General features: G+C 29.9%; 1 protein-coding gene across 1 annotated transcript; it reads right to left on the reverse strand.

Annotated features, from left to right (window-relative positions):
* Positions 1–27: 27 nt before the first annotated feature.
* On the reverse strand, positions 28–15169 carry LOC107448180 (uncharacterized). Its single transcript, XM_071185523.2, has 6 exons — positions 15042–15169; positions 9209–9325; positions 4548–4756; positions 2959–3041; positions 1691–1747; positions 28–268 (listed from the first exon to the last, which is right to left on the reverse strand). The coding sequence occupies exons 1-5, from the start codon at positions 15112–15114 to the stop codon at positions 1729–1731; spliced, it is 501 nt and encodes a 166-aa protein (XP_071041624.1). The 5' UTR covers positions 15115–15169; the 3' UTR covers positions 28–268; positions 1691–1728.

Raw genomic sequence — 15169 nt, forward strand, 5'->3', positions numbered from 1 at the left:
TGATCAAAAGAGTTTAAAAAAAGAAACTTATTAAAAAAGTAAAACCTTTATTCTGACAATTTTTCAAATAAATATTGAAAGAAACAGGCAAGTGTATGCTGGCATTTGTTGTACCTCTGTCACTAAATTTTGAAGTCCATATTCGATAGTTGGCCTTAGTAGTAAAATATAAAACAGGGATGCATTTCCTTGGGCCTTTGTTGTAGCAATGTAGTTAAATTTTGTAGTTCACATCCAATAAGTTTTGATAAAGTTTATATTCAAACATCTGTAAATCAAGATAAAATTATGTTTTACATTCTTCGCAAAATATTCTAAAAAAGTTAACATTTTAAATTGTGTTATTACCAATGGCACTGTTCTAGAAAATTCTTAATAATTGTATATTTTTTACTCACTTGTTAAAGTGAGTTTGTTGGGTAAAATCAATTGTCCCTTTAAGGAATGAGTTAATACTTTTGAAAGTGTTTTATTTCCATTTTAACTTGATATGCAACGTTGGCATTTGAATCAACAATTGCACAGCGTGCTTAGCATTTTTAAAAAGTGCTTAAAGGTGCTTATTTCTGATTTCAGTTTTTTAAAAGCCCGTAAAGGTGCTTTTTTATTTATTCGGGGTTTGTAAAAAGTGCTCAATTTTCTGTCTTTTAAAGAGAGATTTTTTCTTTGCCGTGACGATTGTTGTTCTAAATTGCAAAAAATGCACAATTTTCTCTGCAATATTTATCAGAAACTAGGTATTTTATCCTGATTATGTAAAAGTTTTTGAATTTTATTGATTTTATGTTTATAGCTAAGAACTTTAAACGATAAAAAAAAAAGTTTATTACTATCCTAATTATGATTTTTTTTTTTTTGGAAAGTGATTAAAAACCTTTTTTTGAGTGCTTAAAAAATGCTAATTTTTTGTTAAAAAATCTGGCTGCATAACCTGATCGCACTTTTTGATTCAAGGGCAGACATTGCAGATTTTAAACTTTTTTCAATGCTAGTAGTATGTAAACATTTATTTTCCTTAAGTGAACTTATAACCACTTTAAAAATAAAAACTATACAAATTTAAAAAATATATGAGTATCCTTACAACTGTCCAGAATTTAGATTATTCATAGAATAACTTAGAATTTTTATTTAAGATGGCTAGCAAAAAATATACATTAAAATATACACTATTTAATTTTACCTTTTTTTAATTATTAGATAATTGTACCTAATTAATAAAAGGTGTAATATTGAGAAGTTATTTAAATTTTGAAAAGATGAAAGCCAGTAAATCTTTAAAGATGTTTTTATTTTGTGTGACTTTCTTTTCACATACTTTCTTTAATACTTAATTCTAATAAATAAATGTAGGAATGTTTTCAGTTTATATAAATTCTTAATCCTAGAGTTAGGTTGATAAAATTAGAATGTAACTGCTTTTTGAAACACATTTTTCGCTGCTCATTTTTGAAAATGTAGCTCAGAATTAGTTATTTTGCATCAAACACAAATGGCATAAGTACTCATGGTACAAAAAAAATGCACAAAACTGTCATATACAAAACAAGTTTGTATTGTTGCATATGATGAGTAAAATAAAGTGTTTGAATAGGTTTAAAAGAGCTTATTATAAAATATTAACTATATATAAATCATTTATAAATATACTACAGTCTCTGAGAATAGGAAATATTTAAGTTATACTTACCACAAATTAAAATATCAAATTAGGTATTTGCAAAATTTTTATTCTCCTGGTGGACTCCTGAAACAGGATGAGAAATTTAACATGAATGCTTCAATAAAACAATGAATGACATTTGGGACTTTTTTTACAGAAAGTCTTATTTTTGTATCTTTTAATGATAAAAGGATGTAAATGATTACAAGTTGTCCTGCTAAAAAATTAAATGTTCTGTTCAATGAACAAAAAAAACATTTAAAGCTTCACTGTGATCAGTAACTAAATTTTTGTATTTACTTATTCTGCTGTTTTTAACTACAGAAAATTCGTTTCTTTATAAAATTAAAAGTTCTTTATACAATCCAAAGGTAGATTTTTTCCCTGAATTTATACTTTCTTAAATTTAGAATCGGTTGTTGTTGTAGTTTATTTACGTTGCGCTACAGCTGCACAATGGGCTATTGGCGACGATATGGGAAACATCCCTGAGGATGATTCAAAGACATGGCATCACAATTTTTATCCTCTGCAGAAGGAATGGCACCCTTGCTTAAAGTCAAACACTTTACGGTAGAACAGTTAAATGAGAGCCAATACCGCACATCCTTGGTCCCTTCTTAGACTGATCGAAGTGGTCACTGACCGCAGTCTGATGTTTGATTTCGGTGTCTTACTGTAAACCGTGTCATAGCGTTCAGTCCACTGCAGGACTAGAATCTGTTATAAACATCTCACAATTTAAAAAATTTTCCTTGCCAAGAAATACTTATTCTGGTAATTTATTTTGTTCTGCACTTAATATTCTTCAAAGTACAAGTTTCATAATAAAATACTTCATCTAAATACAAGCATAAATATATTTGATAAGATTAATTTTATCTGCAAACATTTTAAATGTAAACATTTTCATTTACAACTATTTTTACAAGTAAGTTTATTTTGAAAAACAAACTGCAAAATCTTAATACTATAAAAAGTAAAGATTTATTTTTACATTCTGTATTTTAAAACAAAAGAACGTTTTATTGTAAAATTTTTGCATTTTCTTCCGATTTTTATAATTACAAATATATTTGATTGTAAAATTATATCTAATTTTTTTTTCAACTCTAATTTCAAAAAACTCAATATTGATGCTTATTAAATATATATATATATATATATATATATATATATATATGATGTTTTCCATTTTAATTTAATAATTTATGGGGAAATTTCATTTACACACATCAGTATATTTAAATTGTAGAAAGTATTAATTATATATCAATAAAAAGATGAATTCTTACATTATTTCTACTGGAAGCTCAGCGCACATCATGCATACTTTGCTTCTTCTGTCACACATGGAAAATCGAACTTTCAGTTGTATCTGAAAAGATTAAAGAATCATAAGAAGTAACAACATCGATTAAGTCTTTCTAAAATTAAAACGAATTCTCATTGTGACCTTTGAGGTGAACTTTCACATTTTTTCTTGAAACTGAAATGGACAACTAGTCATATTTTCATTTGCGACACAGCTAAGTTTGCGGCTAACAGAGTTTATGGCAAAAACATAAATAATTTACCTCATAAAAGCCAGCCCTTCCTTTTACTTTTAATAAAAAACCAATTCTGGAGCTTAAGAAGAGGTTTGTCCGATCCCCAAAGTTAAGCCCTTGCTTCGAGGACCACCTTACTTAGGAGGCAAACAAGTATTCAAAACGAAACAGTTAAGATGCTTCGCATTGCGTATTGTCTTTATCTCGCAATAATTTGTAATTGGTGACGTCATCAATTGAACAAAAGAAGGCGTGAACCAGTATGAGAGACGTAGACTTAAGATCCTGCTGATGGCGGAACTGTGAAGTGGACGTTTTATTTGAAACATGAGCTCTTAGGAAATTTGCGAGGAAAAAGCCTTTAGTTCGGGAAATAAAAAGATTTTTAAAAAGTGATTCCAAAGTATTTTTACGTTTTATTTATTTCTCTACAGATATTTAAATTATTTGTTATATTTGCTTTAGTGATTATTTTTTTTAAATTCATCGGTAAGACAGTTTAATCGGTTTATACTAAAAGATTTTATTATCATTCGTATTAATGAGTTTCAATCGTATATGATACATGTAGGAACAGGATGAAAATTAGTTAAATACTATAATATCAATATAAGTTAAATACTATAATATAAGTTAAATGAAATATCAATACAATGGCTTTGTTGATAAGCAAACCAGGCTCAGTCATCTTAAGGGTGGGGACCATCATAACATTTTTCGGAAGTCCTACTTCCGTAACTGCACCGAGGGACGGACCGAAATTTTTAAAATTATAAAAATCTGCTTTTTTTCAAACATTTATTTTATTGAAACTTTAAAAACCTTGTTTTTATTTTATCATATTAGAAAATAGTCTACATTTTAGTGGCCTGGTGCAAAACAAAACTTAGCATATTAGAAGTCTCACTTAAAAAACACAAAATTCCTCAACTCTAAGGGCGATTTATGTTGTGTATATGACATTTGAAGGGGAAGAAAATGTTAAGTTGTTCATTTTTAATATTGCAGTTCAAAAATGAATTTTAAAAAAATCAATATCTTATGGGCAAAATTCTGGTGTCTTTAGTAATTTATATTTTTAGAGGCAACTCAAAAAGGGTTCATTTAAAGAACCTGCAAAATCTAGCGGCGTTTTCTGAAAGCAGGTAAAAAGACTGTGCGATATTCTTTTTCAGGAAAATACTGAAAAAATCGTTTGCTCTGTTTTCATAGTATGTACCGGTTTTTATAAATGTGCCATGTATGAAGTGATACAAGTATTTGTCACACCAGTACCAAGTTCTGTTGTGGAAATTGTTGGTTAAATAGTATAAAATAATGCATCTGATACATACTTTTGGATAGTTAACTGAAACAGCGAAATTTGATTCGTGCCTAAATCTACGTTCTTGGAAAAATCCACCCATGTCTTTGCATGGAGTATTAGTATCTGTTGTCACAGCAGACTCACAAGCATCAGATTTACCCCTGTATGGAACGGAAAATTTTTCAAATACTCCATAAACTCTAAAATCAGTTTTGCCAGTGAAGTTTTTAGTGGGAGCTGTAAAATAAAATGATTTTAGTTTATTGCAAATATATTATTAAAAACTATTCAAATATTTTATGAAATAGTTACCACAATCAATGTTATATAGATATTCATTTATATATATATGAATGAATATCTGTATGTGTCTTTTATTGACTCCTAAACCATCCGACCGAAAACTATGAAATATGGCATACAGATAGTTCGAAGCACGAAGAAGGACACAGTTACGACGAACCGTTCAAACGGGATGAGCGAAAAACTAAATGGAATTTTCTCATTGGTTAAATGTTAACTAATGTTTTAAAAACTATAGACGATTTAATTTTTCAAATATTTTAAAAAAATAACATTAGTGATATTAGCTAGTTTATAGCTCTTTGATCAAAAAAATAGTTTATTGAACGTACTTTAGCATTTGATTATTTTTTTATTTGCTATGTCAAATAAACAACATTAACGGGGTAGCATGCTTGGACTATGTCACCAAATTAATACCAGGTAAATCTGTTTCTATAAAAAGAAAATAATTTAAAATCTACTGTAATTGAAATGAAAAAAAATAGTTATGCATTTAAAGACAGAATAATAGAAAAGTAGTATACTAATTTGCGTAGGGTAAATTTAAATCGCTATTCAATTGACATCAATTGTGCTTAATTAATTTACGTAATATATGCATATTGAAATAAAAGAAATAAGTTATGTACTAAAAAGCAAAATTACTGGGGGGAGAAGTACTTATTCGTCTAGAGCAGTGGTCGGCAAAGTGCGGCTCCAGAGCCGCATGTGGCTCTTTGGCTTCTTAAGTGCGGCTCTGGCACAAATATCTACGGAAGGTGCAATAATATTTCAATTTTAAAAAAGAACCTTGGTAAGAAAACAGCAGCGCAACTTTAGCATTTGTCAAAAATCCTCTTAATGCTACGATAGCCGAGTTGAAATTTTCTCTTTTTGAAATTGACATTGGCAGCTTTAAATACAATTGCTGGATTTAAAAAACAAGGAGATATGGCGCTCTAAATTCGAACGTCTTTGTGTTGAATTGGAAATATTGAAGAAGAAAAAATTTGATCTTAGTTCACAACACAAGTGGTCTGCTTTGAATGACCTGGAGAAGGAAGACATGATCATTTTCAACTCTTGGAATAGTATTCCTGACTCTTACGATCAGCTGAAAAAGCAATCGTTTACTGTTCTTTCCTTTTTCGGTTCTACATATATATGAGAACAATCTTTTTCAAGCATGAACATTATCAAGAGTAAACTGAGAAGTCGTCTTACTGATGAGAACTTGGAATCATGCCTAAAGTTAAAAACACCAACATAAACTGCTGTTTGTAGAAAATGCAACACCATGAAAGAATCATCAGAATCAAATGAAATTTAATGCAGAAACGACTTGTACTGATACAAATAAATGATGAAATTTTCAAAACAAAAGAAACAAATTAAGCGTCCGAAATCAGTATTTGGTGCAGCCACCACGCGCTGCAATAAGTGCTGCTATACGACGTGGCATGGAGTCAAACAGATGTTGAATATCTGCTTGAGGAAGAGAATTCCATATCGCTTGTATGCGCAACCAAAGTTCGTCTTTGGAAACTGCAGGACGCGGATCACGAGTGAGACGCCGACCAACCATATCCCACACGTGCTCAATAGGCGACATATCCGGCGAATAAGCAGGCCAAGGAAGAAGTTGCATGCGTTGTGCTGAACAGAAGTCTCTAACAGTCCGCGCAACATGTGGGCGTGCATTATCCTGCTGAAAGATAGCTCCAGGGATGCCTTGAAGGAAAGGAACGACTTCGGGCTGTAGCACTTCACGGACGTATCTGTTGCTATTGAGATTACCCTCAATTCGTATCAAATTGGATCGTCCATGATACGAAATCGCACCCCAGACCATAACTCCGGGTGTTCGACCACTATGTCGTTCAATAATACACTCAGGAAGGCAGGGTTGACCGGAATAACGTCTAACACGAACACGGCCATCATGGGTCCACAAATTGAAGCGTGATTCATCTGAAAAGACAACTTGGTGCCAATCAGCTCTCCAGTCTCTGTGCTCAAGAGCCCACTGCCGACGCAGCCGTCGATGATCCGCCGTGAGGGGAATCCTGTATAATGGCACCCTTGCACGCAATCCACGGCGCAGCAGACGACGACGAATTGACGAAGCCGACAATTGTACACCTGTAGCAGTAGACCAATGTGCTGCCAGCTGCCTGGAGGAAGCTGTGCGATCATTCACCGCCATGCGGAGCAGGTGTCGATCATCGCGCTCTGACGTCACCTTCTGTCGTCCAGTGCCTGTTTTTCGAGTTGTTCGGTGCTCGTCGGTCCACTGCTTCCAAACTCGCATCACTGTGGAACTGTTCCGATGCATACGAGCTGCTATTGCGCGATAGGAAAATCCTCCTTCTCGAAGGCCGATTATCCTCCCTCGTTCAAACTCCGTAAGTTGCTTGAATTTCTTATTCTTCCGTCGTGGAGGCATACTCAGGTCTCACTAAACGTTTGCCACTAACAAATAATCATAGACTATTTTCAACGTCCCGCTACAGCACTTTATTTATACGCTTTCAGCATCAATTCAGAGGGCGCTGCGCGCGCCACGCACGCGCGATGGCTCTGAAACTTTATTAATTTGCATAATATCCTATAATTGACATTTGCTGCGAATTTCATTTGATTCTGATGATTCCTTCATGGTGTTGCATTTTCTACAAACAGCAGTTTACAAACCTGACTTACTTAAACTTTCCAAGCACATTGTTCGCATTAATAAATATTTATTAAGTAGGAAATTTAGTTTTATTTAGTGTAATAAAAGTTTACTAAACAAGCAGATTTAGCTCTCAATTTTTTTTAAAATTGGTGTAATGTTCATATTTGGCTCTTTGGCTAATAAGTTTGCCGACCACTGGACTAGAGGAACCTAAAAAAAAATCACCATATGTACTACTGGTATTATGGTAATTTGTGCAATTTTAATAAGAATTCTACTACGGGTTTTTCGTATTTTCTGAAACTATTTTTCTAGTGATAGCGAAGACCGTGTATTAAGATTTTATTGAATTCGAATTAAAAGAACTTTTTTTCCACCAGTACTTAAATATTTTAAACAGTAAATTAAAGGTCAGATCATAGGCGTACCGTCGGGTGAACACGTGCCCTCCCCCTAATAATTTCCCCCAACTTTAGAATATTTTAAAGTTATTAATTTTTTTAAACCACCAACCGCTATTTTTTTTTATTTAAATGTTTAAAAAAAAGTCAAAAAATTTCTTTAGTTTAAAATAGTTGAACGAAAACATTTGATTATCACTTTTATGCTAAGGCTATTTTAAAAACCAATTAAAGATTACTCTTTTTTAAAATTGTTTCAAATAGAACTCAATGAAACACAATTGAAGAAAAATTAAACAAATTTTAAATTAAACAAAATTTGAGTATTTTTTTTTATTATACTTGAAAGTAGCTGCTCTTAGTTTAAGCACAATACAATTTTTTTTATTTGTAATTACTATTTATCAGCGCTTTACATTACTGCCAAAAGTTCTAATTTACTATGAGGCTTCGCTCACTGGTTACCTTTCAATCATCTGTTTTTTATTATACTTGAAATTTAATATTTTTTTAAACAAAATCATTTTGTTTATATAATAGTTACAGTTTTATGTAAGAGCATTTTGTAAATATGTTAATCGCAACAAAATTTACGATTACTTGGATTTGACAATTATTCAGCTTTACTTTAAAAAAATAAAAAATACAGAACGTAAGCCACACTAAGAAATAAATGTAAAATAATTTTACTTGTTAACTATATATGACGATAACCTGCAGAGGTTGGACAAAAACATGGAAGCACTTATATACTAACTCCATGTAAACAATCTTTCTTTCAGTAGTTTATTTTTTCGAAGATTTTTTGTGGCAAAATTGTGGGCGCAATTTGAAAGATTATGCTTGAAGCTTTTATTTGACCCGTGCAAAATTTGCATCCAACAAAATAGGCGTAGATATTTAAAGACTTTTTCCTTTTTTTAAGACTACTATAATTTTAAAATCATTCTTAAATAAATATCGCAATTCTATAGAATTTCAAAATAGGTCGAAGACTCCCCGTGTAGTAAATGGTGACTGGTGCACGATAAGTTTGGCGGGTCACGAAATCCATGTTCCCCTAACAAAGCAATACCTCTGAGGGTACAGAATTGGAGATTGATCGTTCTCTGGTGCAGGACAAAATTACGATCTGTGGATGGGTCCGCCTTATAAACGGGTGTGACGTATGGGGGTGGCAGAAGTCGAATTCTTGGCCATAGATGGAGCCACTGGAAAAACAAGAACAATCGCAGCCTCTCTGCCTTAATGACCGATGACAACAACATAACATAGAATAATATGATTTATATAACGTACAATATAGAATAATAATAATTTACTTACTGCACTCGAATGTTACCGTATGACTTTTTCCTTGATAAAGAGGACAACGTTCATGTTCAGCATTACATTCTGAAACTTGCATGACAAGATCTTTACAAAAGGTTGTTGTGTTGACACCTGCCAAAAAGAGCAACAGAAAATTAAGTGAAAATTTATAAAATATTAATTATAACAATGAACTTTTTATCTAATAATACGGTGAATAACGAAACATACGTATTTACGATAACGTACAAGATTTTGGAATGTTCATATTATCGGAATTCTTTTCTTCCCTCACTGTATTCATGCAATTCCCTACATACTATAATCGATTAATCATTAGCTTTATCGATAATCAATAATAATATTTCGTTATAGTAGAGAAATATAACATAAAATTTTATTCTTAGTTTTTTTTTTTAAAAAAAGTAATAATAATGACAAATTTTACTAAAAGTAGTACTAAAGTAGTACTAAGTCTTGACCACGCTTTTAAAATTATAAAAAAATAATAATAAATAGCCTTTACCACAAATATAGTAACGTACTGATTACAGGCACACTTGGAAAATATAAAATCAAATTGTAAGAAAAAAAATAGTTCAGTACAAGCACGCAAGTATAATTTTTTCATGGGATATTCAAAATTTTAATGTTTATGCTTTTTGGACTTTTAAAATAGAGATTAGTAACGTTTAAGTAATGAAATCATGTGAACTGCAAACAATAAATTTAAAAAACTTAATTTGATTTTTATTTGTATAAGAAAATCTATCATTTGATAATCAACCTGTATATAACAATAACGCGATACCATATTTTCTTTTAAAAATTTAAAGCAAGGAAAAGTATAGAAACCCGAAGAACTAACGTTGCATTCAGAAATAAATTTCTGACTGCAACGACAGACATAAGGATAAGGAATTAAAAGTTATATGTGAAATCTGTTTGAGTAGGACATTCTATGTTATGATTTCAAAATTAAAATAAGTTCTATTCTCGCCGGTCGGAAAAATCCAGTGTATTAAATAGTGACTGGTGCATGTTAAATCTGTCGGGGTCGCAAAGTCCTGTAATAAATCAATCTGTTCCCGTAATAAATCAGTTCCTCTGGGGATAATTAATTGAAGATTCATCGTTCTCTGGTTCAAGTAAAAATTACGATCTGTGGATGAATGAATGGAGTATGATTGGGTCCTCCCAGTAAAACGGGCTGTGACATGTGTGTAGCTGAAGTCATATTCTTGCATATAGATGGCGCCACTGAAAAACAAGAAACGCACCCTCTGCCTTAAAAATTCGCTTAATTGCCTAAACAGTTTTGCTGATATTGGCAAGTAGCATACGTAACAACAACTACAAAACTCAAATAATCTTCATAACTGCTAAATTTAGACTAAAGGTTAGAAATTGGTATAAGTTTACTTCGGATAAAATGCATTAATAAAATCGCAAACGATGGTCATAGTTAAGAACAATTATGAAATGATTCGCACTCGATTGTTATTCATTGAAAATGCAGCAGCATATTCTATATTATAATTTTACTTTTTATAAGAGTTAAATAACTTCACAAAGGGATATAGGAATTTGTTCCCCAAATATTAAATTCGGTTAAACTTTTTCACATGCATCTAATAACACGTAACTTTATTTAAATTTTAAAAATTGATTTCTTTTCTTTTTAATAAATTGGTAAATCTTTGTTGGAAAACGTTATCTAACAACTGTATTATTTATTTTCTAGATAATTCATTAAACTTTTATAAGTGATGAATTTAACTAAACTTTTAAAACAAAGGTTACTTCATAAATCGAAAAGAAAATGTAACCACCCAATACTATCGCAGCTGATATAAAATGGCGACAAAACTTACCCTTTTTGAGGAAACTTTTTCTCAGTAGTAGTGAAATAACTATTGTAGTGATAACTTTAAGCAGGTTTTGTTAAAAATTATCTCTGAAATTTTGTATTAGGTACTTCTTTTATACAGGTATGCATAATTTTTTTAAAAATTCGACAGTACTTAAAATTCAATTCTAGTGAATATCAGACATTTTGTATATGAGTTTTAATTATGCATGTTTAATGGTTATTAAAATCTTTTAAAATCAAGTTTATTAAATCAAGAATGAAATATCTAGTGTGAATTTTACGATCCAACTGCTTTAAATATAAAATATAACAGAAATCCGGGGTGCTTATTGCTATTCTGCTTATGCTTTGTAAAAATGTAAAATAAGTTTAAAATTGTATATAAAAAAAAGTTTCCAAACAATTTTATTTAGATATAAGTTTTCTGATGCAACTGTTGAAGCTTTAACTAACTCTTCAAATTTTTAAAAGGAAATTAATTAATTAGTTGACGCATCTTTCCCCGAGAGCCATTTGTTTTGAAAGAATATTTCATTAAGAACTGCAATATTTATTTTGAACTCTATATTTAAGTGTGGCTGCTTAAATTTAAATGATTAAACGTGACGTTAAGATACTTATATAAACTTTGCAAAAACAAGCAAGTAACGTCGGCGCAAATCAGAGATAAAATTTTTCTCCAATTCTAGATATTATTAAACTGCTATCGCGCAGAAGCATAGGCAGAAGACTTGTTACTACAACCCTTATATTTATTTATGTAAATTTTTATGAAAAGATATTTTGTGAAGGGTCCGTTAACGGACCCAAATTACTTCTAAACAGACCCCTGCTTAAGGATTTTTAGACATTTATTGTAGCAATCTAATTTCAGGATAACATTCAAATAACGGACGTAACTTTTCACAAAACTAGATTTAGGTTTTCATTAATCTAATAAAATTTTGAGTTGAATATTCTACCGAAGACGAATCTTTTTGTTTTCTTTCTGTGGTCGAAACACTGAACGAAAAATGATCTTTCCAATTTTTTTTTTCTGAATTACTTTGAGTTTTAAAAAAAATTAGTAGAGGGATTTTAATGTCCTATGTAAACACTGCTCATACCCCTCCCCCCCTTGTCAGCATAAGTAAGACAGAACCCTTTTATAGTATAGTTAGGTGCGTGCGTAATATTTTAATGGCCCCCAGCTAACTGCAAAATAGTACAAAAGGAATAAATTTCGCAAGAAATTAAATCCAGATAAATTTTTTCATTCGCATCAAAAAAAGTAAATATTCAATACATAGCACATAATTTTTCACGATAAATCTTTCACCGAGAGCATTTTGTTTTGAAAGAACATTTCTTCAACGGATGCAATATTTATTTTCCAGTGAATCTCCTTAAATTTAAACGATTAAAAGTGACGTCATTAAAGATACTTATCTAAACAAATGATTGCCCTAATGGCAAACAAGAAATAAAAGGAAAGTGTTGACTCTGAATGTTATCACCCCTAATATCATGTAGGATCTTTTTTGACTCATTTCTTTTCTTAAAAACAAAACTTTATCACTCGGATCTTAATGAGTCAGATAATAATCTACTTAATGAGACAGACTTAACTGACAATTTTTGACCCGTTTGAAAGGATTCATATAGTAGAATAAAATCTTCGTGATTTAATATTTTAATTAAATCTTTTTTGTGTTAGTTACAAAAAAAAGTCTTAATCTTCAATTTTCTCGGTAAAAATTATCCACGCCAATGTTTTTGTAGTGACGGGAATTACAAAAACATTGTCCCAACCATTTAAAAAGCCAATAAAATCTACTATAAGATAAAATAATAAAAAAAATCGATGAAAGTAAAATTAAACCAAAGATATATTAGCCCTTTTAATAAGTACGTAGATAAAAAAAATTATTTCAAAAATGTAATTAAACGTACTAAAAAAATTACTAACGTATTTACTAACGTAACTAACGTAAATTACTAACGTGATTACTAACGTACTAGTATTTTTATGCGTTTTATTTCATCTTGTAATGTTTCAATTAAATTTCTCAATTTGAAAATCTGATTCCTCCTCTTAATGTTACATTTTTTAAAAATAATTTCGGTGCTTTTCGGTTAGCCGGGCAAAATAAAATTCAACTATTTTTTATTATTATTTTTTTTCTTTCAAATTTTTTTGTTAACATCTGTTTTCTTCAGTGTTTAAAAAATTAATAAAATAAAAAGTAGTATATTAATAAAATGATAATAATAATTGCGCAATTGAAAAGCACCAAAATTATTAACAATTTTATTAATGCCTAAAGTAGAAATCCAATAATACATTTATTTATAGTCGTTTAGTCAAACATAAATAAATTATTACAAATAAATGTATAGGATTTCTACTTTTGGCATCAGTAAATGTGTTAGTAATAACAAAAATAGAAATCCTATACATTTATTTATAATATTTATGTTTACTTGAACAAAATTTAAAAATTAAGAGAGAAAAGGAGATAAATACAAAGATTTCCTCAGTTTTTGGTGGCAATATTTTAATAAATATTGAAAAATATTTCTGGTACTACTATCAGTTCTTTAACAAACTTAAGCATAGGGTGAGTCTTTTGGCTAATATTTGAATTACATAATAACATAGTTACTATAAATAACAGTTTGCATAAATAACATAGTTTGCATAAATGATATTTTTATGTACAAGTCCCTTTTTCGCGTTTATTAATTGAGTGGTCAAATAGATTTTAGAATATAACATTTCTAAAAACTCAATTGGAGTTTATGATATTAATTTTAAAACAAAATTTAGTAGCTTTTATTAAAAAAAATATTTAGTTAGGATTAAATCCTAATGTACGGTACGGTCTTCGCACGATTTTTAAAATGGCCACAATACTAAAATGACGCTTTAATACTTAGTAACCAATTAAAATGCTTTCATTTAGTTAATTTTAAAAGATCAAGTGTTTTAATCCTAAGAAAAAAATTCATGAAATCCCTTGTGCACCATGTACTAAACCGTACAAAAATAAATATTTCTTTACAAAACCAAATATTGAAATAGTTTAATATTTATATCACATTTAGTCAATTAAGCATTTGGAGATTGACCTGATTCTTTTTTTTTTTTTTTTTTTTTTTTTTTTTTTTTTTTTTTTTTTACGTTTAAAGCACTTTAAAGAAAGTTTTAGATATTATAGCATTTTACATATATTTTAGGTTATAAATTTTATTTCAAACGTATTACGACTATAGAATAATTCATGGTATTTGATATTTAGTCACATAGTTTTAGATTCATTATTTTCGCAATTTCGCCAAGCTTTTCGTTTAAGTACCAAATATGAAGATGAAAATAATAAAAATCTTTCAAATTAAAAACCAAAATTAAACCGTAAGTAGCGTTTTTTGACACTGAAAAAAAGTAATCTTTATCGATATACAGAATGCCTTATAATTTTTTCTCAGAAACGCATTAGCTTAAGTTCTAGTGACTGCATTTAAAGTTGTAGAAACTGTATAGTGTTTCAAACATGCTTAATATAAGGATTTCGAAGCTAATCGCATAAAAATTAAAACAGAAATCAGTGCGAGTTACAAACTATTATTTTTAAACATTCTTTAACCTTCGTAGCTAAAACTAAATCAGAGTAACTATATAACTAATTCTATTAACAGCCAATCATTTGCTCTATTGATTACGAATTAATAACACAAATTTAGAACACAAAAATAAGATTCAACTGTAAGTCCTTTTGCTTCAATTGTCATTAAAATATAGATAAGTGATAATATTTTGTGTTTGTAATCTTTGAGGATGTTACGGTAAATTCTAGGATTCGCAAAATTGGCGAAACGTCGGTAGTTTAATTGACGAATATTTAGTCATCTAGGGTTAAAATAGTAATTTTTACTTAAAAATAAACAGCATGTAGATTATGTACAATGTGTTTATATATTAAAAAAAATACTCACATTCAGTATGGGCCGCATTATGAGCGATTGCACAAGAAACGGCAAAAGCCAACACAAAAAGTTTCAGAAACATATCCGTAATTTCTTTGAAACTTAGATTAAAAAACTTTTCAGTTTTAGTTAATGGT

The sequence above is a fragment of the Parasteatoda tepidariorum genome, chromosome 5 (genome assembly GCF_982258835.1).
Source record: "Parasteatoda tepidariorum strain Cologne lab strain chromosome 5, Ptep-v5.0, whole genome shotgun sequence".
Taxonomy (NCBI): domain Eukaryota; kingdom Metazoa; phylum Arthropoda; class Arachnida; order Araneae; family Theridiidae; genus Parasteatoda; species Parasteatoda tepidariorum.